Below are 25413 nucleotides of genomic sequence, written 5' to 3'. Positions count from 1 at the left end.
ACTCTTCTCAATTACCAACTGGATTTATCAAGTGCCAGTGCTACAGGGGCTCTGTTAGGCATCGTATAAAGAAAAAAAAAATACGTAATCTGCTGGGAAGTCATTTTCAATCTAGGGAATGAATTGATATTTTCTATTCAAGTCCACAAGTTAATTGCAAAGTGATTTGAAAATTAATTGTTGTACAATTGACGGTTTTTAGGTTCAACTTTCTTTCCTCTGTGGTCTCACAGGTCTTTGGAGATCTCTCCACTGTTTCGTGTTTCATACTGAATTTCAGCTGTACCTTTATTTGCCAGTAAGCTACTAAATAATTTGGGCTGAATAAATACATGGTGATAGGAAGGACAGTAAAATTGAACAATCAATACTGACTTAAAGAAGTTTGGGGCACCTGGGTGGCTCAGTTGGTTAAACATCAGACTTCGGCTCAGGTCATGATTTCACAGTCCGTGGGTTCGAGCCACACGTCAGGCTCTGTGCTGACAGCTCGGAGCCTAGAACCTGCTTGGGATTCTGTGTCACCCTCTCTCTGCCCCTCCCCCAGTCGTGAAATAAACATTTTTTAAAAATGTTGTATAGCCTTCCTTTCGGCCGGAACCTCCATCTTCCAGTAATTCGCCAAAATGACCAATACAAAGGGAAAGAGGAGAGGTACTCGCTGTATGTTCTCTAGGCCTTTTAGAAAACATGGAGTTGTTCCTTTGGCAACATACATGCGAATCTACAAGAAAGGTGATATTGTGGACATCAAGGGAATGGGCACTGTTCAAAAAGGAATGCCCCACAAATGTTACCACGGCAAAACTGGAAGAGTCTACAATGTTACCCAGCATGCTGTTGGCATTGTTGTAAACAAACAAGTTAAGGGCAAGATTCTTGCTAAGAGAATTAATGTACGTATCGAGCACATTAAGCACTCAAAGAGCCGAGACAGCTTCCTGAAGTGCGTGAAGGAAAATGATCAGAAAAAGAAGGAAGCCAAGGAGAAAGGTACTTGGGTTCAACTGAAGCGCCAGCCTGCCCCACCCAGAGAAGCACGCTTTGTGAGAACCAATGGAAAGGAGCCTGAGCTGTTGGAACCCATTCCCTATGAATTCATGGCGTGATAAATGAAAAAAAAATAAAAGACATCAAGACTGTACAAATGTTTCTTTTAATTGAGTAGCAGCGTGGTATTGTCTTCCCCAAAGAAGTATTTAAAGCAAACTTTATATCCGAATTCACTGGGGGATGGCTTTATTCAAATTTTGTGGGTTTTGAGGCACCTGGATGACTCAGTTAAGCATCCTACTTTGGGTCAGGTCATGATCTTGCAGTCCATGAGTTTGAGCCCCGCGTCAGGCTCTGTGCTGACAGCTTAGAGCCTGGATCCTGCTTTGGATTCTGTGTCTCCCTCTCTCTCTGCCCTCCCCTGTTTGTGCTCTCTCTAGAGTCTCAAAAATAAACGTTAAAATATGATGGGGTTTTTGTTTTTGCTGAAAGATGTGGTTTATTGTACAATATACTCAATTGATTAGGAACTGCCAGATAGTACCTATAACATATTTTATAGTAGTTTGAAAATAGTTCCTCTAAATCACTAAGAAAAAAGATTTTTTTAAAAACAAATGAAAGGTTATCTGTTGAGATTGCATTTAAGCACAGGAAGTTGAGTACTTGTAATTGTATTAAGTCATAAGTAGCTATGTTTTAAGGATAAAGAACTTCCATTTGAAGCCCATTACTTAAAAAGATTATTTAAAGCATTCTGGTTCCCACTAAATTGTTTTCCTTGTCATTTCCTGTTAAGTGTTTTTCTATATGGTGTTAGGAAAAATTTGTTTATTGGAAACGCTCTTTGTTGCCCCAGGTCCTTTGCACTTGCCTTTGCCCAAGACTGCCTGTGCTTTCTAAAGTTGGTGAATTTCTGATTGTCCTTTGTTCACCTTGCATGTCATAAGTGAACCTTCCCTAATGTATTTTAAGGAGAAAGGAGAGGAATGAAACTGGAATCAAAGGAGAAAATCTGCTTTGGGATGATAGAATTAAATCCCTTATTATCTATTACCACGAAAAAAAAAAAATGTTGTATAAAGGGTGGCCATTGCTGGAACAGAAATGCAGGGTGGAAGGCACAGACTTACTAAGATAGCAGAACAAAACCACACAGAAATGTTTGCATCTATTCCCCCAAATGTAGCCAGGATCCTTCTGGCACCGGAGACTAGCAAGAGCGAGCATGGAAGTTTCTTTTCAGACCATCAGTCTTTGCTTTTCTATCCTCCTCCGAGAGCCCTTACCCTCATTCACACTCTCTACCTCCAGCGGGTCCTACTCAAACAGGCTTCAAGTTTCACATCCCTGACCCCTGTCCAAAGCGCAGGTCTGAATGGCATCCCTCCCCTAAAAGCCACGTGGTGCCTCATCGTCATCTTAACAGAAAAGAAACTCTGGCCTTTCATCAGGATCTACCTGCTGGGCTCCCTCACAGCACCCACTCTCCGCCCGTCACCAAGTTGACCATATACATCAGTCATGGTAAATTTCTTGCAGCTCTTGAACTTCCTATGTTGTTTCCCACCCCTGTGCTTCCCTCTGCATGGACTGTCCCTCCTCCTGTGGTCTTCCTTCATTTCCAAACTCAGTGCTCCAAACTCAGCCCAAGGGCTGTGGCCACTGAGGACCCTTCCTTCCACCTGTCTCTTCCTCTGTGACTGACTTTCTCTGCTTTGATGATTACACCTCTCATTCCACTGGTGTTATTTTGTTTACGTGCTGGTCTCCTGTGCACTTGCAGAAACTGGGCAGAGCCCATCCATGTGTCCTGGGCTCCCACATAGTATCTGTTACGTGGTGGGTGCCTAAGTCCTACCCGTGGGGACGACTGAGTGAAGGAATGCAGGTAGACTTCATTAAAGGGGTAGACTTTCAAGTGCTGGCTATGACAGGTGTAGAAATGGCCTTGACTTCCATAGGGTACGTGGATAAGAGCAAATACCGTATACAGGTTTCTCCCATGATCCGAAAGTAGACTGTTCCTGTGAAACTTTCTGTAGGTGGTGTAAAACAAAGAAGCAATTACCATTAATTTATCAAGAAAGTTTTTCTGAGCATTCTCAGACCTCCACCTGTTAGGCTTTTCTGACACCTTGGGACACACCTTGCTAGCAGGTGCACAGAATAAACCGAGACGAGACGCAGATGCTCAGAGACGCGGTTCAGAGCCCTGGGGACTTGATGCTGAGCACATTTTTCGGGAAAGGGGCTCCGTGAGGTCTCTCTCACTTCTCGGGGCACTCTGCCTCTTCTAGAAGGGGCTCCCTGCAAAACACACGCTGAATGCTATTTACGCTTTTTGCGTAAAAGTGAAAATCCTCTTAGGATATCTTTCAGTGAGTGAAAATAGGTCTTTCGTAAAAGCGAAGTGACATAATGCAAACTTTTGGGAAAAGTGGATACCTGTATTATTTTTAGGGAAGCCTCCTTTTTTGTTCCAGAGCCGTGGTTTTCAGAGTAGGGTCCCCAGACCAGCAGCATCACGGTGACCAGAAGCAATGTCAGAAATGCAAATTCTTGGGGGCGCCTGGGTGACTCAGTCAGTTGAGCGTCCAACTATTGATTTCGGCTCAGGTCGTGATCTCACAGTCCTGTGAGTTCGAGTCCCACACTGGACTCTTGTGCTGACAGTGTGGAGGCTGCTTGAGATTCTCTCTCTTTCTCTCTCTCTCAAAATAAATAAAACTAAACTTAAAAAAAAGAAGAAGAATTGTAAATTCTTGGGCCTCACCCGAGACCTACTAAGGCAGAAACTCTGGGGCTGTGGCCGGGACCCAGCAATTTGTTTTACAAGCCCTCCAGGTGATTCTGAAGCACACTTAAATTTGAGAACTACTGCCCTAGGGAGTGAGAAAGTCAGCATTCCACAATATGCTGGTGTCCCAGCTTGAATTCAGGACAGATTAATGAGTTTACACAGGCCCACTGGTGGGAGGAAAATCGCTGGTGACTGTCTTCAGTTGGCCTGAGTACCTAAGAGGCCCTCATCCCCCACCCCCATTCAGATCTCCTTACCTCTCTTACAGCGGCTTTCCCACACCCCTCGGTTTCTAATGCCAAAACAGAGTTCTAGGTGATAAGATCTAGAACTTTGGATTAACATGAAAAGATATATCTGGAATGAAAAGGGCCTGCTTATGTTAGGCTCCGGATGTGTCGTGCCTTGTTGGGGAGAGAAGGAGAGAGTGGCAGGTAATGGAACTGATCTTGGACTCGAAGTTGGGAATGCCTGGGGGAGAATCCTACCCGCACTGCTTGGAAGCTGACAAACTCCTTGACTTTCCTGGGCTTTAGTTCCATCCAAGTGAAAGGGGTGTTGTAGCCCCTATCCCGTGGGGGTGTTGGGGGGGATCACATGGGACACAATGTGTACGGGGGCTCAGCAAATGATAGTCCCTCTCCTTTCTCCCACCCCCCTGGTAAAAGGACTCCCCCGGGGCCACACTCACAAATCAATCTTTGTTGTTCTCTGAAGCCAGGCTACCCTGAGATGTTCTCACAAGTTTTGGTGACAGAGGGTTGCCAGATAAAATACAGTGCATTCAATTAAATTTGAATTTCAGCTAAACGATGAATATGTTTTTTAGTTGCTATTAATGTGCCCCGTGCAACATTTAGGACATACTCATGGTAAAATATATATGTATTTTCGTCATTTATCCGAAATTCAGATTTAACTGGCTGTCTTGTATTTTTATTTGCTAAATCTGGCAACCTAGGATCATCCAACGGCAGAAGCAAGTTCGGTGGGTTGGCTTTTCTGCTCCCTGCCTGATGCTTTAATAAAGGCTGTTTCTGAGTGGAACATGCTGGGTGCACCTAGGAAGGACACTCAGCACCGGAAGACACCGGATGATGTGGGGCCCGAGGTGGGGGAGGCCCATCTCTTCATCTTGGGGACATGGGGGAGGGAAGGAAGGAGGGGCGAGGGCTCACGTGGAGATGGCTGCACCTCAGATCCTTGCCTCTACCAGCACAAGGACCAGGAGCCACCTCTCCCCCTTCCTGCACCACCAGGCATCTCTGGAGGTGAAGTTGTGTTCAATGGCCCATTTCTGTGCACTTGCTGCACCACTGGAAGTCAGAGAAGGTATTAAAAGCGGTAAGCATCCTTTTTTTTAGGATTCCGTGGTGCTTATTTTTATTCTCCAATCTGGTATCGGTACGGTAACGAGGCTTTACTAAATCTAGCAAACGAGTCGGATCTTAAGCGCTTGCTTAGTTCCACCCCTTTGAAAATGTTTAGCAGTTGAATTATTTAAAGGAGAAAAAGATGAGGGAGTTTGAAGGGAGGGCTGCCTGCCTCAGGCACAGCCCGGGGAGGGTGCTAAATGTGGTTATCAAGAGATCAAAGAACCAAGGAGAGACTCCTTTGATCTGATGCTTGTCAGAGTCGAAATTAGATCTTTGAGACTCTGCTCGGGTCCACACCCCGCACCCCCGCCCCCCTTCCCTCACATTTCTTCTCTTTCATGGGCACCTGGAAGTGTTAGACCAAGGCATGCCCTAGAAAAAGCCTGTGTGGCTATGGGAAATGTGAGCGCGCCCTAGGACACGAGAGACATAATCTCCGCTGGAGGAAAACCCCTTTTCTAACTACGGTTGCTTTCATTCATTATTTTTGAGGGGAAAAGGGGTAAATGTGAAATCCCCACCCCGCGCCACCCCCACTCAGTTGTACCTGCAGACACACGTCCCAGTGTGGGAACTGATATTCATCATCCTGTGGTTTCAATGCTTTTCCTTTGATACAAACAGGAAAGGTACCAATTGGCTGGGACTATCTTTTGGTTGCCTGGATTTTCCAAATGTTTGGGGGCAAGGGGTCCCCAGGGGAGGTCTGTCAAATCTGAGCAAAGCCTGCTGCATACCCAAGCCAAATGCTACCTCTTTTGATTCCTGTGAGCTTTATTTTCTAAATAACACAACCGCATTTAGAGCCCTGCTCTGTCTTCCCTTTGCCCCGAAAAGCTGCTTATCAGGGGCTTTAAGATCTTATTTACGGCAGTCCTGTAAGCAACCTAGGGCTCATTCTGAGAATTTTTTCCACAACTTGTACTACTCCATATAAAGTGCAAGAATTAACGGGGTACATTTCCACAGATGAGTCGAACGGTTCATCCCTATCAGTCCATGAGAGATGCAGAATGTCTGTGGGTTCAGCGTTTCCTTAATGGACAAGATTTGATGTGTGTGTTTCCTAATCCCAAGCTATTGAAATATTGATTCTCATCCTGACCTGGCCTCCTGGGAACAGAGCCAGAATATCTACATCTCTGCACTCCACATTTAGACTGTTTTCCTGCTGGCCGAGCCTGTGAACACCAGGATGAGATTAGATTTGTTTGGGGTGGAGAATGTAAATCCCAATGAAATAGCCGTCTGGCCTCGTTTCTGTTTGACCGAATGGGGAAGCCATTCCCGACATTTTTGGTCAATGTTATCATGTGTTTACCTTCATATCCTCTTTGCTGCTTTTTTTCCTGTTTCATTTAAATGTCTGTAGGCTGTCCGGTGAAAATAATAAGAAAAGAAATCCTAGTTAAAGATTCCTTGGAGCTTCTGAATAGGATTGTCTGAAAAATGTAAAATACCTTATAAGGAATTCCAGAAAGGTGAATAATTTTCACCAGGTCAAAAATGTTTCCTGACGTGGAAAATATTGGAAGCCTTTCCATCATGTGTGTGATCTTTGAATGTAGATCAAAGGTGGTTTGGAATCATGCCGTCGCAGCCTGGTGCTGGGCACAGTGTCTGGTCAGTGGTAATGCCATCGTATTTGAAGATGAAGGGGTGGGGAATGTGGGGGCCAAGGGACCATTTATCATCATCAGCTCAATCCCTTTGCACCATGATAATATTTAGGAAGCAGAACAAAGGTGAACCCTGAGGACACTAACAGGCCTTCTCATAACGTGTTTAAGGTCTTCTAAACTTTGTTTCTCTCCCTTCCTCCCTTCCTGTCTCCTCCACCATTTCCCCAGTTTGGACTGACACAGTCATTCACCTGGACGGGGGATGATGACTTCCTACCGCACCTTCCTTCTCTCAGTCTTGTGGCTTCTGGTATTCATCCTCCGTACTATTGCCAGACGGAAGTTTCGAAAATACCTACTTGTTCAGAATCCTCTAGAGGCTCCCCGTCACCCAGAGTCCCATGCCCCTTTGCTAACATACCTAGTCACCGTGATCTGATCCACTTCCCTCTACAGACTGGGCTTCCTTCCAAATGCACCTTTAACTTCACCTTCCAGAAATTCTGAAATGCAGTTTTCCAGGTTTGCCTTTATCCCTGTAGTTCATTTTTCTTGGAAGTCCATTCCTTTCTCTTTCCCTCTTAGAGACTCCCCTTGAGGACATCTCCAGGAGTCTTTCGAATTTGCTGTCTCTCCATCCCTCGGCTACCCTTCCTGTACTTCGTTAGCAATACCCACGTTGGCCGCCATCACTCACCATGTTTACTGGTTTGTTTGTTTGTTTTGCCCATCCATCTCCGTGACTACACTGTAAACTCCTTGAAAGTAGGCGCATCCCTTTACTCAACTTCGTATCCGTGGTAACTTAGTCGATGGTGGAGCAGAGAAGGTACTCATGAGGGTTTTTAGACTGAATTTAAGGGAGGATGCTGGGAATATAGACAGGAACAATAAAGACCAAAAGAAATGAGCAACGGTAACATTTTGTTTTTCGTAACAACCCTTTGAGGAAGGATTATCATCTCTGTTTTTCTGAAGAAGAAACTAAGGGTCACAGAGATCAAGTTTGGGATTAATCTCTTAAGATTAAGATCAAGAGATAGTTTCAGCAGGAACATCCCAGAGCAGTTCCAGGAAAGGATCTGTAAGGATCAAAAACATTTGTTGAATTGAACTCCTTCTAGAATATCTGCAAGCATTACTCTTGAGTAGGTTCATCATCAAATCACATGTGGGAAGAGGTTCCTTAAAGACCATCCTTGTTGCTTCTTTTTGTAAGGTTTTACCTTAACATCACCAAATTTGATATAGTAAAATGAGTCCCCTGGATTTGAAATATTCATTCACAGTTCCTTCAGCAGGCATTTGTCACGTACCTAAGATATGCCAGGCACTGTGCTAACACAAAGGGGTGTAATTTAGGGCAAGAAAACCTTCCCCAAGGAAGCTTTTATGGAAAAAAAGTCTGCCTGGAAAAATCTAATAACATGGAATGAATGTACCATTGACTCACCTGTGGATGAGAGATTTTATCAGCCAGACTCCTACAAATCATACACGCTTGTAGTCCCAAATCCTGGAAGCCAGAAGCATTTGTGACTCACCAAAGAGTTCTGGATCTTTGGGGTTTGTTAGTGGCAACAGAAAAGACTAAGCAGAAAAGGAATTTATTGAAAAGATTAGTTGCTGTAGAGAACCACTAGAACAGCTGGAGGACCAGATTTGGGAACTGGACAGAAACAGAAGGAGACGATAGCTCAGACCCTTGGCTAACGTCTGTATGCAGAATATTCCAGTGGAGACACTGCTCCTGACCCCCTCCTTCTGCCCCCTGGTCACTGTGGTCCACGTGACCACTGGTGCTGAATTCTGAGGCTACTGGTGCCATCAGTGCCACCAGAGAAGAACTGCCCTCCTGTTTCTAAACCTTACTATCATCAGCTCCCAATTCCTTATGGGCGTATGTAATGAGTGGGCCCTGTGCACCCACAAGTCTGTCTGCAAGGGATACTGACCAGGTGGGTAGCCCACATCTGCAGCTGTTGTAGACAGTCAAGGGTTCTCCTTCCCCCAAAGGCTGACATACGGGGCAATTCTCCAAACATAGGAAGGGCATCTGGACAGCGAAAAACATGACCAATGTCCACTATAGTCACTAAGATTAATTTTAAATCTTAAGATGGAGGTATCTCACCAACAGCCACATAGTACAATATGAGAATGAATAATATTTGTCTTTTCTTTTTTAATGTTTATTTTTGAGAGAGAGAGAGTGTGTGTGTATGAGTGAGTGAGTGGGGGAGGGGCAGAGAAGGAGGGAGGGAGAGAGAATCCCACACAGGCTCCACACTTTCAGCATAGAGCCAGATGCGGGTCTCGAACTCACAGACTGTGAGATCATGACCTGAGCCAAAATCAAGGTTCAGACGCTTAACTGACTAAGCCACCCGGTGCCCCAATATTTATCTTTCCTAATACTACTAATTGAATTCCTGGACTTCCTTGAGTAATTAGCTTCAGTGTTTTATAGAAATAGTGGTCAAAGTTTTACCACATGCCTTTTTTTCTGGAAATAAAAAATGGAACAATATTATATTGTGACATAAATTCTCCCTCCCTCCCCTCCTTCCTTCCTTTCTCCATCCTAAAAACACTATCAAATGCCTACTATATGCCAGGAACTGTGTTTGGTCCTAGAAAATCAAAGATAAATAAGATATGCTCTTTACCATCAAGTGGTCCCCAACATCCTGGGGGAGAGACAGAAATGAAACAAATAATTGTCTACAGTGTTAGAGGTGCCAGGATAGAAATCTAAATGTGGTTCCATCTGGGCACACAAGGCGGAATGTTCATCTTTACCCTGAGGAACTGAGAGGTTAGAGAAATCTCCATGGAGATAGTGGCACCTGAATTGAGTCTTCAAACATGTAAGTGGTCATCAGGTGAAAAGGTAGAGGGACATTCCCCAGTGAGGGTGAACTCACAATGAGAGAATGGGGGCCATGAAAAAGAGGTGGCTGGCCAGAGAAACTCCGAGAGCTTGGAGTAGCCAGCTCGTAGGGTCTTGGGAGCATGGTACAGGGGGAGGCTGGTGGACTGGGTGGAAGAAGGCCTAGATGAAATAAAGTAGAAGGTGGGTCGTGGGGGGACCTTGGCACACACGAAGGGGTTTGGAGCTTTTCTGAATGGATTACAGAGCCATCGAAAGAATAACATGATCAGACTTAGCGGTTATGAAAAAATCGCATTGGTGGCAGTGAGGTAGAAGATCTGGAATGGGATCAAAACCCAGGGACCAGGTAGGAAATTACTGCAGTCCACATAGCAGGTGGTAAGAACTGCAGCAGCATTGGGAATGGAAAAGAGGAAATAGAATAACTCTTCAGGATCTGGAATCTATGGGACTTTGTATGGCTGAGGGGAAAGCTGGTGGATGCTCTTCCCCAAACAGAGAACTCAGGATGAGCAATAGGATTTTATCTGGAGGAGAAGGGGCTGGTTGGGTGGCACTTAAAATACACATTAGGCCTTAACCATGCTGGTTATCTAGGTGGTTACACATAAAACACCAGAGCTGGGGCACCTGGCTGGCTCAGTCAGTGGAGCATGCAACTCTTGATGTCAGCGTGATGAGTTTAAGCCCCAAGTTGGGGGCAGAGATAACTTAAAAATAAAATCTTTAAAAAAATAAATAAATATCAAGAAAACTTAAAGGCAACCTATGGAATGGGAGAAGATATTTGTAAATGACATATCGGGTAAAGGGTTAGTATCCAAAATCTATAAGGAACTTATCAAGCTCAACACCCAAAAAAACAAATAATCCAGTGAAGAAATGGGCAAAACACATGAACAGACACTTTTCCGAAGAAGACATCCAGATGTGTAACAGACACATGAAAATATGCTGAACATCACTCATCATCAGGGAAATACAAATCAAAACTACAATGAGATACCACCTCACACCTGTGAGAATGGCTAAAATTAACTCAGGAAACAACAGATGTTGGCAAGGATGTGGAGAAAGGGGAATGCTTTTGTACTGGTGGTGAGAATGCAAACTGGTGTAGCCACTCTGGAGAACGGTATAGAGGTTCCTCAAAAAATTAAAAATAGAGCTACACTACAACCAGAAATTACACTACTAGGTATATATCCAAAGTTTACAAAAATGCTGATTCGAAGGAGCACATGCACCCCAATGTTTATAGCAGCACTATCAACAATAGTCAAATTATGGAACGAGCACAAATGTCCATCTGCTGATGAATGGATAAAGAAGATGTGGTATATATACACGATGGACTATTACTCAGCAATCAAAAAGAATGAAATCCTGCCATTTGCAACAACGTGGATGGAATTGGAGTGTATTATGCTAAGTGAAATAAGTCAGGCAGAGAAAGACAAATATCATATGATTTCACTCGTGTGGAATTTAAGAAACAACAGATGAACATAGGGGAAGGGAAGGAAAAATAAGATAAAAACAGAGGGAGACAAACTATAAGCGACTCTTAAATACAGAGAACAAACTGAGGGAGAGGAGGTGGGTGGGGGAATGGAGTAAATGGGTGATGGGCATTAAGGAGGGCACTTGTTGGGATGAGCCCTGGGTGTCATATGTAAGTGACGAATCACTAAATTCTACTCCTGAAACCATTATTATACTATATGTTAACTAACTTGGATTCAAATAAAATTATAAATACATACATACAGACATACATAAAATAAAATAAAGGACCAGAGCTCCAGGATTAGGGTAAAAATTAAGAGGTGCATCTCTGTCGTTATCTCACCAACCAAGTGGTAAGGCCCTCCTAGTGGCTACTAAAACCTAATAACATACATACCAATGTGTGAAACTGGAGAATCCAGTCTTTGCCACTAAATTCCAGAGTAGGAGCTAAAGTTTGCACCCTCCTAAATCTCAGATGGTTTAAAGAAACCGTACTGCGTCTAGGGAGAGTTAACAAGTTTTGACCATGGCAAAGACCCTGGGTGGCAGTCAGCAATGTGTCTCCTATCCAAATTCTACCCATTACTTGCTTGGTGATGGGGTAAAGGGATCTGCACTTGATCAGTTCTTCTCTGCAAAACGAGAGCTAATGATCTCTGAGGTCCTTGTTCGGTTCTAAATAAGCCTGTATGACCGGAGTCCCACCTTGGGTACCTGTGAAGCCACATTCTCTTGTCTTTCAAATTAAGTCTAACTTGGGTCTCCAGAGCTTGGCAGGATATCCAGTCCCTCTGTCTACATTCCGTTCTGGTAATAAGCGCCTTTTGGAGAGAGAACTGCCACAGATAACCAGCCCGCTACATAGCCCATTTGTGGTTGCTTCTGCTCCGTCGCTGCCTCACTGTAGGCCTGCAGAGTCACAGCTCAGTGTCCCCATCTTGTCCTGTAACGAAGCCATTGCTGGCCCAGATCTTTGTGCTGAGTGGGTCTTTAAGGCAGGACAATGGCCACACTGTCGAGGCGCACAGCTCTTGGTTTGCGTTTGCTCATCTGCACCCCTGTGTCGCCACACACCCACCTTGTCCCCCCTACCCTAGAACCACCTCTCCCTCACCCCCTGGCTGTAGAGTTCGAGTACATTTCTAGACCTTTCCTTTGCCGTCATGGTGAGTCCCCGTTGGTGGCCCTTGGCATGTTTTCCCGACGGCAGACCTCGGTCAGTCTACTGCAGTCCACCAGAGACTATTGTGCAGACTTACCCGTTTGCATTAAAGTTGTTCTCAGAGCCAGGAGACCCCCAAGGGGACTTGCCATCTCTAGGATAGAGAAGTGGCTTGCAAATTTTAAATAACTACCTAGTTCCATTGAAGAAGAAACGTTAACAATGCTGATTAACCAGGTACCCATTTAATATTATATGTCTCTATAAAATGACAAACAGCAGTAGGAGAAAGGGAGTCACCGGAGGAGGGACCAGGAAAGAACTCTGTGAAACTTTTGTCAGTCAGCATCCCATTAAGTAGATACAGTCGCTGGTTGGAAATCATCTGCCGGGATCCAGCTTTTCAACTGAGGCTGTGGGAAATTCTTGTGGTGTGTGTGTGGGGGGGGGGGGGGGTGTCCATCATCACGATAGAAGGGATGGCCAGCGCACCACCACCCACCCAGCCCTCAGCCCCTCCACATATGGTGGCCACGTGCGGTGAACCGCCCTTCCTGCTTCTCCCAACTTGGATATGAAAGTGAGGGCCACCACGACCGCCTGGCGGGTGGAGGTCGGGCTGGGGGGTGAGAATGCCCCTCCCCCAGCATTACAGGAGAGTGGGCGGGGCTGCGCCAGCAAGTGGGGAGGCCTCTGGGAATAGCTGAGTGATTTTCAAGAGGAAGGTCAGCTCCGCAGGGCGGCACAGGGAATGCAAGCTGGATTCACGCATCAGGAGGCAAAAACAAACTGGAAAAACACTGCCATTTCTTGCACAATCAACCGCTGAATATGGGTCGTCATCAAACACGAGATCGTCCTCACCTGGCAGTAATGCAGCTGAAACAGATCATTTCAGCAGTGTCTCACTGTTCCTGAACCCAGTGTGACTTTGCCCGATAACCACCCCATAACAAGAACCCTGGCCGAATAGTCTGAAGTGCAAGAAAAGTTTATTTTCTTCCTCATCAGACAAAAATGTTGTGGGTTCAGAGCCAGAGAGCACGCTTGTATTGGATGTGTTCTGGTGACTTCAAGTTAAACAGCTGTATTTTTTTTTTATTTGTTTTTTTACAATCACTGCAGCATCCTAGTATACCTTGTGGGATGAAACGAGGGACTTGGGTTTTATGGGGAAATCTACATTCATCTTAAAGATAGTACATCAACACCATGTCCTCTGGGGCACTTGGGTGGCTCAGTCGGTTAAGCATCTGACTCTTGGTTTCAGCTCAAGTCATGATCCCCTGGTTCATGAGTTCGAGCCCTGCCTCCGGCTCTGCGCTGACAGTGCAGAGCCTGCTTGGGATTCTCTCTGTCTCTTCCCCTGTCTCTCTCTGCCCCTCCGCTGCTTGTGCTATCATTCTCTCTCTCAAAATAAATAAACTAAAAAATATATATATGGTACACAATATCCTCAACTTTGTTATTCTCTGAAGATGAGTTCTCTGAGAATCAGGATCCTGTTTTCACTTCATCCTCATCCTGTGTGTCAGGCAAATCTCAAAGACAGAACCCCACAGATCGACTTCAGCCACAGCGGACTGATGCACAGAGCACGGAACATGCGGTGTGTGTATGGTTCCAGGACCCTGCATCCCATCTAATGAAAACCTAGGAAAGTGACTCGCTGATCCCTGGTTTTGTAATTAGAAGTCTGCAGGAACAGAGCAAGTCAAGAAAGGAGGTACAGTTTTATAACTAGTGGTTGCTATAATTAAAGTTATTAGTTAAGGAAGGGCTGTTACTCGGGGCAAAACAATCAGAAGGAAGTTTGAGCAATTAAGTCAAATTCACTGTGGTTATAAGGATTCCACCCCCACCATACCCCCCCTCCCCTGCTTTCTTTCTTTCTGGAAGTCAGAACAGCCTCGGGCAAGCGTTCTGTACTTCTCAAAGAGCATCTTGACTCTAGAGTGGCTGGAGAGCAAACAGCACAGTGAACTGTGCTGTTGACTCTAGCAGCAGGTTAATTAAGAAAGCTGTTAGTGATGATTAAAAAAAAAAAAAAAAAAAAAAGCCGGCACATTTTCAGTTGGTATGGACAAAAATCCATGACCTAGGTAGAGTGGATGTTTGTTCAATGCTAGGAAGATGTGCTAGAGGCATTTAAGGGAAAAGCCCAACAAAGAAAGCTTAAAGCTCAGTACAAGATGTCCCTTATTTATACTGTTAGCAGAGTCGATCGTTTGAAATTTTACCTACTTGTTCCTCTCATATAAATTATGTAAGCACAAGTGTTCAGGGCTTCAGATTCACCCTGTAGAGGCCCAGGTGGTTCCTAATGGGCCTAATTACAAGGGAATAGGGGTCTGGCCGTTGGGAGACTGGGTTGTAAGTCCTGGGTCTGGAACTAAAGTGCTGTGTGGTTTGGGACAATGGGTTCGATTCTCTGGGTTTCCATTTCTAGGCCACGTGTACCACAGGTACACACGAGTCCCAGCCACACAATAAACCTGCTTTGCCCAGGTAACATCTTCCACTGGGGGGAATCAGTTCAAAACCCTAATAGCAGATGATGGTAGGAACGCATTGCCCCCGGGACGGTGGCACTGAGTGGGACCATCCTTCTTGGAAACAGAGTCCCTCCCATGTTCCTTCTGTTGCCGGTGGGCTGGCCAAAGGCTGATGAGGACTTAGAGAGGAGGCAATATTGGGGATTGTTCTACATTTGCAAATCCTGAAGTCAGACCTTGATGGGAGGGAAAAGCTCCTAGTTCCCTAGTTAAGCTTCTGTTTCACTGACCTTGGGTTTAGCTGTCCTGCTTCTCTTCCATGGCCATCACTCATTCCCAGTCTCCCTTGGAGACTCCCTTAGTCCCTTAGAAACACCGAGAAGCACTTCCTCATACTACTAACAGTAACACGAGTACTGATGTCATTGCTTAGGGGACGTGGAAAAGGAGTACAAGGGTTCCCACTAGACCTGGCACTGGCCTTCACTCTCTGCTTCCTTTCTTTCCAAGCGAAGACACCACTGGTGAGTTCCCACTGGAGACTGGCCCAGGACGGGAGCCATTGGAGAAAAGAAAGCACCCAAGAGAAGGGACTCCCCTTACGTGTCTCTAGGATGTAAAGGGGATACCAAAGTCAGAAGCACTTGAAATGTTATTTGAACATACATAGTTACTCACCACCTCAAAGATGAGTTACCGACTTCATTTCTCGAGGCCTTTTCTGTCTCTTTATATTTGAGCATTTTTAGTGACCTAACCTCTAAATTTTATTATTTTGGACCCTTTTAAAGTCTGGAGGTAAAAGATAAAAATATTGACTCCTAAAGATGAGTTCAGAGATATGATTAAGAAGTAAAAATACATTTTTTGGTATTTATTCATTTTGAGGAAGGGGAGAAGGACCAAGAAAGAGGGAGAGAAAGAAAAGCCCATGCAGGCTCTGCACTGTCCATGTGGAGCCCAACATGGGGCTCAATCCCATGACCCTGGGATCATGACCTGAGCTGAAATTAAGAGTCAGACACCTAGGGGCGCCTGGGTGGCTCGGTCGGTTAAGCATCCGACTTCGGCTCGGGTCATGATCTGGCAGTTTGTGAGTTCGAGCCCCGCGTCGGGCTCTGTGCTGACAGCTCGGAGCCTGGAGCCTGCTTCAGATTCTGCGTCTCCTCCTCTCTCTGCCCCTCCCATGCTCGTATCCTGTCTCTCTCTGTCTCTTAATAATAAAGAAATGTTTAAGAAAATATATAATAAATTATTATATAAAAAAAAAGAGACACCTAAATGGAATGAGCCACCCTGGTGCCCCAGAAGTACAAAAACAAAACAAAACATTTATTTAAATAACCTCACTCCCTCTGGTGCACACAGGAGCAAGGATGTGGTGTGTCTGGCTTCAGTGACAAGATGGCGTATGGAGAACCCCAAATGAGAAGAAGGGGAGAGACCTGATGTGGCAGGACCACAGGCCATCCCTGGGGAAGTCTTAATAGCAAGAGTAGAAGAAGGGGGTTGATGAGAGATGGAATGAAGGAAGTTGTTGGAAGAACTGAGCTCAGAAACTTTGGAGGGTCGTGGAAGTTGAACTCGGGGTAACTGAATACCCCACAAAGTAGATAAAAGAATCTCGGAACTCGAATCTGTGCCAGAGGCAGAGAAAGGTACTGGTTTTGCTTGGAAACAATGCCAATCAGAGTAGCATGGAACTTTATGGGTTATATTCTGTCCCCTTCCATTTGCCCCTCAGATTTTCTTCCTATGATGGTAAAGCTGAACATGTACAGTTGAACTGACCAGATGCCACGTGGGAGGATGCGGGGGGTTGGGGGGCATTGCTACTAGGGATGGAGGCTAAAGAAAGCTAGTGAAAATCTGACATCATATTTTTTGACAAAGAGCTGAACCACTTTTGGGTACATATGCGTTCTCTCCATTTCTCACAAATTCTTTCTTCTGAGTCTCTAAATACCATGACCTGGCTATATCGCTTCCCTGTTCAAAATCCTGTAAGTCATTTTATGTCTGTGGAATAAAGTCCAGATAGCTCAGCCTGGTACTTGCAAAAGCGCTTCGATACCTAGATCCACACACAGGTTAAACTAAAATGTATAGCAAGCCCCGGGCTGTGCACAGAGGGCATGCATGTGACAACTCTTGGTCCCCATAGTGGATATAATGGTTTCCATCCAAATTCCATCTTTTCCTCCTTCCTTTATCTTAAGAGAGCCATTATTTTGCTCAGATCTCCATTTATCCCACACTTAGAGATATATCTCAGGGGGAGAGGAAGGCCCTGATTCATCTAAGAATAATCCGAATCCCCTCACCAGTGACCACTTCGGGGATGCGCTGGTAACTCAGTTCTGGCCAAGGAGATGTGCGCAGAAGTGTGTTAGAAGCCTCTGGAAAAACTTCCTTGCTCATTAGAGAGTCTCGGGTAGAGGCAGAGTCTGTCTTTGGGTGTTGCATGTTTGGCTACGATTCCTGGAAATAAGCCAACCCCAAGGATGGAGGAACAGAGAGATGGTAAGAACCCGGGTCCTTAAGGCATCCCCAGGCTGCCGAAGCGACTAAGTCTCAAGTCTGCTCTGCCTCTGGAGATGCTGTGACATGATTTGATACGATGACGTGATAGATGAGATGAGATGAGATGATACAACTTCTCATTTTAAATCAGAGTCAGCTTTTCAACTACTTGCAGCTAAAAGCATCATGCACAACCTTGCACTCTCATTTTCTGATCCAGCCTAACTCCAAGCTGGATCTTTACACCTCAGGATCCTTAGCCAGGTGCACCTATGCTTCTCCATAAATGCCCCCCATAACTCCCTCCATCTGCCCAGCTACTGAGATCCTAGCTCTTAAAAGCCTTAGTAAAAATGTCTTCTGATAACCCACACTGTCCTCCCAGGTGCCAGAAAGTGCTTGGTCCTTTGAATCCAAAAGCCCTTTACTTGTACATTCCTTCAGGCATCATAGTTATTTGTGTGAACCACATGTCTTTTTCTAACTGGAAGGTCTTGGAGAATAGGGGCTCTATCATACATATCTCCCGCATGGAATAGAGTGTGTGTTTAACAAAAAGCGCTGAGAGTTTGTTGGGAAAAAATCAGATATTGCTAGACTGATTTACCACCCACCCTCTGAGAACTCAGCAAACACTAATTGGTGTAGTCATAGAGTAAGAACACTAATTATGCAGTTGATTTTTTAAAATGTCACCTCCATGTGAGAAATGTACAAAAAATGAAATCTTAAGGATCCGGTCCCTCTGGTAGGTCCAATTGAGTGAAATTTAATGATAACAATGGAATGACATTGTAAACAAAGTATCAATTCGCTTGGCAAGTTCTTTGCATTTAAAACGGAAAAGTAGGGGCGCCTGGGTGGCTCAGTCGGTTGAGCGTCCGACTTCAGCTCAGGTCACGATCTCGCGGTCCGTGGGTTCGAGCCCCGCGTCGCGCTCTGGGCTGATGGCTCAGAGCCTGGAGCCTGCTTCTGATTCTGTGTCTCCCTCTCTCTCTGCCCCTCCCCTGTTCATGCTCTGTCTCTCTCTCTGTCTCAAAAATAAATAAATGTTAAAAAAAAAAATTAATAAAACGGAAAAGTAAATCACCCAGAGGGCTTGGTGTTGGTTTTTCAATTGAATGAGACAGTCAGATACTCAAATTCCAAGGGCAAATTGACAGCCAAAAAAAAGACAGGGCAGAAATTGTTTTACCAACCCATCCGATAAAACTCTCTTAACCAACCCAGCCGATAAAACATTGGCTCATAAAATTTAGGACACTATGATAAACCTAACAAATTAGGAAGTTGCCATCTTGGGTTGAGACAAAGGTTATATTCCACACTGGGAAGTGGCCACAGAATAATGACTTTTCACTTGCAGAAATCATGGGTCATGAAACCTGAAGTTCTCTTTTCTTGAGTCTTTTAAAACAACGGCATCATGACTCAAGTCTCACTGTAAACATACAACTAAGGTTGGAGAGGTATTTTAAACATCATATTATATTCATTTCAATTTAATTTGAAATATGTTATACACGCAGAAATTCAAAGAAGATGGATTTTAGACACCCCGTATACCTAGCTTCCTGACGTGATAACATTTTGCCACATTTGCAATATTTACCACAATTCGCATTGTGATACTCAGGATAAATTTCTGCTCAAGCTCTGAATTCAGTAATTTATTAAGATTTTTTAAGTTTTATTTTTAATTTAGGCAACATTTGGAGAGTAAAATGTACAATGAGTAAGTGTAAATCCAGTGATTTCTTTTTTTGAAATGTATTTATTTTGAGAGAGCGAGAGAGAATCCCAAGCAGGCTCTGCACTCTCAGTGCACGGTCCGACGTGGGACTTGATCCCATGAACTGTGAGACCGTGACCTGAGCTAAAACCGAGAGTCAGACACTTAACTGACTGACCCACCCAAGCGCCCAAGTCCAGTGACTTCTGACAGATATATACACCTGTGTAAACAACATCGCAATAGAAATGTTCATTTTCATCACCCTATAGAGTTCATTTGTGCCATGTTGCAGTCAAATTGCCCTTCGAAAAGCAAATCCTGTTCTATCACAATTATTTTTGCCTGCTCATAAGTGTCATTTAAATGAATTCGTATGGTGTGCACTGCTTTGTGTCTGACAACATAACGGGTTTAAGATTCATCCATGTTGTTGCACATTGGTAGTGGTCTTTATGTTGCTTAGTAGTTTTCAACTTATGAATGTATCACAACGGCTTTACCCATTCTCCTCCTGGTGGACTTTAGAATTGCTTTCAGTTTGAGATTATTATGAATAAAGTTGGGATGAATATTCTCATGCAAAGTCTTTTTGTGGACATTTTTTTTTTTTTTTAATTTGAGTATAGTTGGCACACAATGTTAGATTACCTTCAGATGTACACCTTAGTGGTCTGACAACCTCATACGTTGTGCCTTGCTCACCGCCAAGTGTAACTCCCACCTGTCCTGTCACATCCCTGTTACAATATCATTGACTGTATTCCTTATGCTGTGCCTTTTATTCCCATAACTTATTCATTCCATAACCGGAAGCCTATGTCTACCACTCACCTTCACCCATTTTGCCCAATCCCCCTGGCCTCCTCCCCTCTGGCAACCATCAGTTTGTTCTTTGTATTCATAGGTCCGATTCTGTTTTCTGTTTGTTGATTGGCTTGCTTGTTTTGTTTTGTTTTAAGTTCCACTTATGAGTGGACTCATATGGTATCTGTCTTTCTCATTCTGGCTTATTTCACTTAGCATAACACCCTCGAGGCTCATGTTGTCTCAAATGGCACAATCTCAACCTTTTTTACGGCCATGTAATATTCCATAATTGTGTGTGTGTGTGTGTGTGTGTGTGTGTGTGTGTGTGTGCTTTCCATATCCATTTTCCTTATCCATTTGTCTACTTATGGACACATAGGTTTCTTCCATGTCTTGGCTATTACAAATAATGCTGCAATAATTATAAGGGTGCATATATCTTTTTGAGTTAGTGTTTTTATTTTCTTTGGGTAAATACCCAGTAGTGGAATTATTGTATCACATGGTATCTCTATTTTTAATTTTTTGAGGAACTTTCATACCGTTTTCCACAGTGACTATACCAATTTACATTCCTACCAATGGTGCATGAGGGTTCCTTTTTCTCCACATCCTCACCAACACTTGTTATTTCTTGTCCTTTTGATTTTATCCATCCTAATTGGTGTAAGGTGATATCTCGTTGTGTTTTTGATTTGCATTTTCCTGATGATGAGTGATACTGAGCATCTTTTCATGTGTCTGCTAGCCATCTGTATGTCTTCTTCGGAGAAATATCTATTCAGATCCTCTGCCCATTTTTGATTGGATTATTTGGGGGTTTTTGGTGTTGAGTTGTAGATGTTCTTTATATATTTTGGATATTAAGCCCTTATCAGATATATTATTTGCAATTATCTACTCCCATTTGATAGGTTGTATTTTGGTTTTGTTGATGGTTCCTTCACTGTGAAAGCTTTCTATTTTCGTGTAGTTCCAATAGTTTACTTTCGCTTTTGTTTTGCTTTCCTGAGAAGATATATCTAGAAAAATGTTGCTAAGGCCAGGGTCAAAGAAATTACTGCTTATGTTTTCTTCTAGGAGTTTTATGGTTTCAAATCTCACATTGGATCTTTAATCTATTTTGAACTTATTTTTGTGTATAGTGTTAGAAAGTGGCCCAGTTTCATTCCTTTACATATAGCTACCCAGTTTTCCCAGAACCATTTATTTAAAAGACTGTCTTTTTCCCATTGTATATTCTCCCCGCCTTTGTCATAGATTAATTGATCGTAAAAGTATGGGATTATTTCTGGGGTCTCTATTCTGTTCTGTTGATCTATGTGTCTAGTTTTGTGCCAGTACTATACTGTTTTGATTACTACTCCTTTGTAGTGTATATTGAAATCTGACTCCACCTCTGTTCTTCTTTCTCAGGATTTCTTTGGCTATTTGGGGACTCCTGTAGTTACATACACATTTTAGTATTATTTGTTCTAGTTCTGTGAAAAATGCTTTTGCTATTTTGATAGCAATTGCATTGAATCTGTAGATTGTTTTGGATAATATGGAAATTTTAATAGCATTAATTCTTACAATTCATGAGTACAGAATACCTTTCCATTTGTTTGTAATCTTCAATTTCTTTCATCAGTGTTTTATGATTTTGGGAATATAGATCTTTCAACTCTTCGGTTAAGCTTATTCCTAGGTATTTCTTTTTCCTTTTTTTTTTTTTTTTTTTTTTTTGGCACGATTGTAAATGGTGTTGTTTTCTTAAATTCTCTCTTTCTGCTACTTCATTATTAGTGTATAGAAACACTGCAAATTTCTGGTTATTAATTTTGTACTCTGCCACTTTTCTGAATTTGTTTATTACTTCTAGTGGTTTTTTGGTGGAGTCATTAGGATTTTCTATGTATAGTATCATGTCATCTGCAAATAGTGACAGTTTAACTTCTTCTTTACCAATATGGATGCCTCTTATTTATTTTTCTTATCTGATTGCTGTGGCTAGGACTTCCAGTACTATGTTGAATAAAAGTGGTGAGAGTGGACATCCTTGTCTGGTTCCTGACCTTAGAGGGAAAGTTCTCAGTTTTTTTGCCATTGAGTATGTTAGCTCTGGGTTTTTCATATATGGCCTTTCTTATGGTGAGATATGTTCCCTGTTTTAATCGTGAATGGATGTTGAATCTTTTCAAATGCTTTTTCTGCATCTGTTGAGGTGGTCATATGATTTTATCCCGTTTTGTTGATGTGGTGTATGACCTTGATTGACTTGCAAATATTGGACCATCCTCACATTCCCTGAATAAATCCCATCTGATCATGGTGAATGATCTTTTTAATGTATTGTTATATGAGGTTTGCTAATATTTTGTTGAGTATTTTTACATTTATGTTTATCAGGAATATTGCCCTGTACTTTTCTTTTTCTTGTTGTGTCTTTGTCTGGTTTTGGTATGAGGGTGATGCTGGCCTTGTAGAATATATTTGGAAGCTTTCCTTCCTCTTCCATTTTTTGGAAGAGTTGAAGGCGAATAGGTATTACTACTCTTTAAATGTCTGGTAGAATTCACCTGTGAATCAACCTGGTCCTGGACTTTTATTTTTTGGTAGTTTTTTGATTACTGATTCAATTTTGTTACTTGTAATTGATCTGTCCAGATTTCCTATTTCTTCCTGGTTTGGTTTTGGAAGATTGTATGTTTCCAGGTATTTATCCATTTCTTCAAGGTTTTCCAGTTTGTTGGCTTATATTTTTTTGCAGTATTCTCTTATAGTTATTTGTATTTCTGTGGTATCAGTTGTTACTTTTCCTCTCTCATTTCTGATTTTATTTGGGCTCTTTGTTTTTTTCTTGGTTAGTGTGGCTAAGGGTTTTCAATTTTGTTTACCTTTTCAAAGAACCCGCTGTTGGTTTCATTGATTTTTTTTCTTTATGTCATTTATTTCTGCTCTGGTCTTTATTATTTTCTTTCATCTAATCACCATGAGCTTTATGTGTTCTTTGTTTCTGGTTCCTTTAGGTGTAAGGTTAGATTGTTTATTTGAGCTCTTTCTTGTTTCTTGAGGTAGGCCATATATTTCCTGCTTAGAACTGCTTTCACTGTGTCCCAAAGATTTTGGACCATTGTGATTTCATTTTCATTTGTCTCCATGTATTTTTTTAAATTTCTTCTCTGATTGCTTTGTTGACCCTTTGGTTGTTAAGTATCATGTTGCTTATTCTCCACATGTTTGTTTTTTCCAGTTTTGTTTTTCTTGTGATTTATTTCTCATTTCATGCCATTGTCCTCAGAAAAGATGCATGGTATGAGTCCCATCTTCTTACATTTATTGAGGTTTGTTTTATGGCCTAATATGGATCTATTCTGGAATATGTTCCATATGCACTTGAAAAGAATTTGTATTCTGTTGTTTTGGATGGAATGTTCTGTATATATCTGTTATGTCCATCAGCTCCAATATATCATTCAAAGACATTGTTTCTTTTTTGATTTTATGTCTGGATGATCTAGCCATTGATATAAGTAGGGTGTTAAATTCCCCTACTATTATTGTATTACTCTCAATTTCTCTCTTTGTCTATTAATATTTGCTTTATGTATTTAAGTGCTCCAGTGTTACATATGTACTTATGTACAATTGTTATATCCTCTTGTTGGATTGATCTTTTTACCATCATGTGATGCCTTCCTTTGTCTCTTGTTACAGTCTTTGTTTTAAAGTCTATTGTGTCTGATATAAGCATTGCTACCCTAGCTTTTTTGTCACTTCCATTGGCATAGTGAATGTTTTCAGTTTCTATACTTTCAGTCTATATGTCTTTAGGTCCAAGGTGAGTCTCTTGCAGGCAACATACAGATGAGTCTTGTTGTTTTATGACTTTTGCCACTCTATGTTTTTTGATTGGAGCATTTAGGCCATTCACATTTAATGTAATTATTGATAGGTAAAATTGCCATTTAAAAAATTTGTTTTCTGGTTGTTTTTGTAGTTCTTCTATGTCTCTTTCTCCTCTTCTCTTCCTCTCTTTCTTTGTGATTGATAAGTTTCTATAGTGTTGGCTTTCTTTCTCTTTATTTTTTGTGTATCTGTCATAGGTTTTGGGTTTGTGGTTATCATGATGTTCATATAACATCCTAAATAAATAGAAGTCTATATTACTTTTGTGGTCATTTAAGTTCAAACACATTCTAGACAAGAAAAGGAAAAAAAAACTTCTTTCTTTTTATTTACCCCCTTCTCTTCCCTTTTTACTTTCTTCTCCATATTTTATGTATATGTATTAATATTTTACATCTTTTTATCATAGTTTTCTTTTATTTTTTTACATTTTTTTATTTATTTTGAGAGAGAGAGAGAGAGAGAGAGAGAGAGCACACAGAGGAGAGGCAGAGAGAGAGGGAGAGAGAGAATCCCAAGCAGGCTCCACTCTGTCATTGTATAGCCGTGTGGGGCTCAACCCCATGAACTGTGAGATCATGACCTGAACCAAAATCAAGAGTTGGACACTTAACTGACTGAGCTACCCAGATGCCCTATATTTTTCTTTTTTTAATGTTTGTTTATTTATTTTGAGAGAGAAAGAGTGCATGCAAGCAGGGGAGGGGTAGAGAGAGGGGGAGAAAGAGAATCCCAAGTAGGCTCCATGCTGTCAGCACAGAGCCTGACATAGTGCTCGATCGCATGAACTGTAAGATTCTGACTGAGCCAAAGTCAAGAATCAGACAGTTAACCACCTGAGCCACCCAGATGCCCCATTCATAGTTTTCTTATGTCTAATTTTGGCCATTTCTTTTCCACTTAAAGTTCCTTTAACATTTCCTATAAGGCTGGTTTAGTGGTGATAAACTCCTTTATCTTTTGTTTGGGAAATTCTTTACTTCTCCTTTAAACTTGAATGATAATCTTGCCAGGTGGAGTATTCTTGGTTGAAGGTTTTCTTTTGAACACTTTGAATATTTCATGCCTCACCCTTCTGGCCTGCAAAATTTCTGCTGAAAAATCACCTGATAGCCTAATGGCGTTTCCCTTTTATGTAACTTTTTGTTTCTCTCTTGCTGCTTTCAGGATTCTCTTTATCTTTAACCTTTGACATTTTAATTGTTATGTGCTGTGGTGTGGACCTCTTCGTGTTCATCTTGTTTGGAATTCTGTGTGCTTCTTGGACTTGGATGTCTATTTCCTTCCCTACTTCCCTAATTGCCTTCCCTGCTGAAATTTTCAGTCATTATTTCTTCAGATAAGTTTTCTACACCTTTCTCTCTCTTCTTTGTCTTCTGGGACCCCTATAATGTGAATATTTCTTTGCTTGATGTTGTCCAAAAGATCTCTTAATCTATCCTCATTAAAAAAAAATTCTTTTCTCTTTTTGCTCTTCAGCTTGTGTGCTGTGCTGTACATTACCCTGTCTTCCAAATTGCTGATGTGTTCTTCTGGATCATCTTATCAATTGTTCATTCCTCTAGGGTGTTTTTTATTCCAGTTATTGTTTTCTTCAA

At 42.4% G+C, this 25413-nt stretch overlaps 1 protein-coding gene across 1 annotated transcript; it reads left to right on the top strand.

Moving 5' to 3' along the window:
• The first annotated feature begins 577 nt into the window (after positions 1 to 577).
• LOC109252695 (60S ribosomal protein L21-like) lies at positions 578 to 1148 on the top strand. The gene has a single exon (XM_053904850.1). It carries the CDS (start codon positions 627 to 629, stop codon positions 1107 to 1109), a length of 483 nt encoding a protein of 160 aa, XP_053760825.1. The 5' UTR covers positions 578 to 626; the 3' UTR covers positions 1110 to 1148.
• The last annotated feature ends 24265 nt before the right edge of the window (positions 1149 to 25413 follow it).

Source organism: Panthera pardus, unplaced genomic scaffold (genome assembly GCF_024362965.1).
Source record: "Panthera pardus isolate Hobbes unplaced genomic scaffold, ASM2436296v1 HiC_scaffold_17, whole genome shotgun sequence".
Classification (NCBI taxonomy): domain Eukaryota; kingdom Metazoa; phylum Chordata; class Mammalia; order Carnivora; family Felidae; genus Panthera; species Panthera pardus.
This window is presented reverse-complemented; position numbering and strand designations above follow the sequence as displayed.

Bases quoted from the DNA above. Each gene is read 5' to 3' on its own strand.
- LOC109252695 (XM_053904850.1), top strand. From the start codon at position 627: ATGACCAATACAAAGGGAAAGAGGAGAGGTACTCGCTGTATGTTCTCT.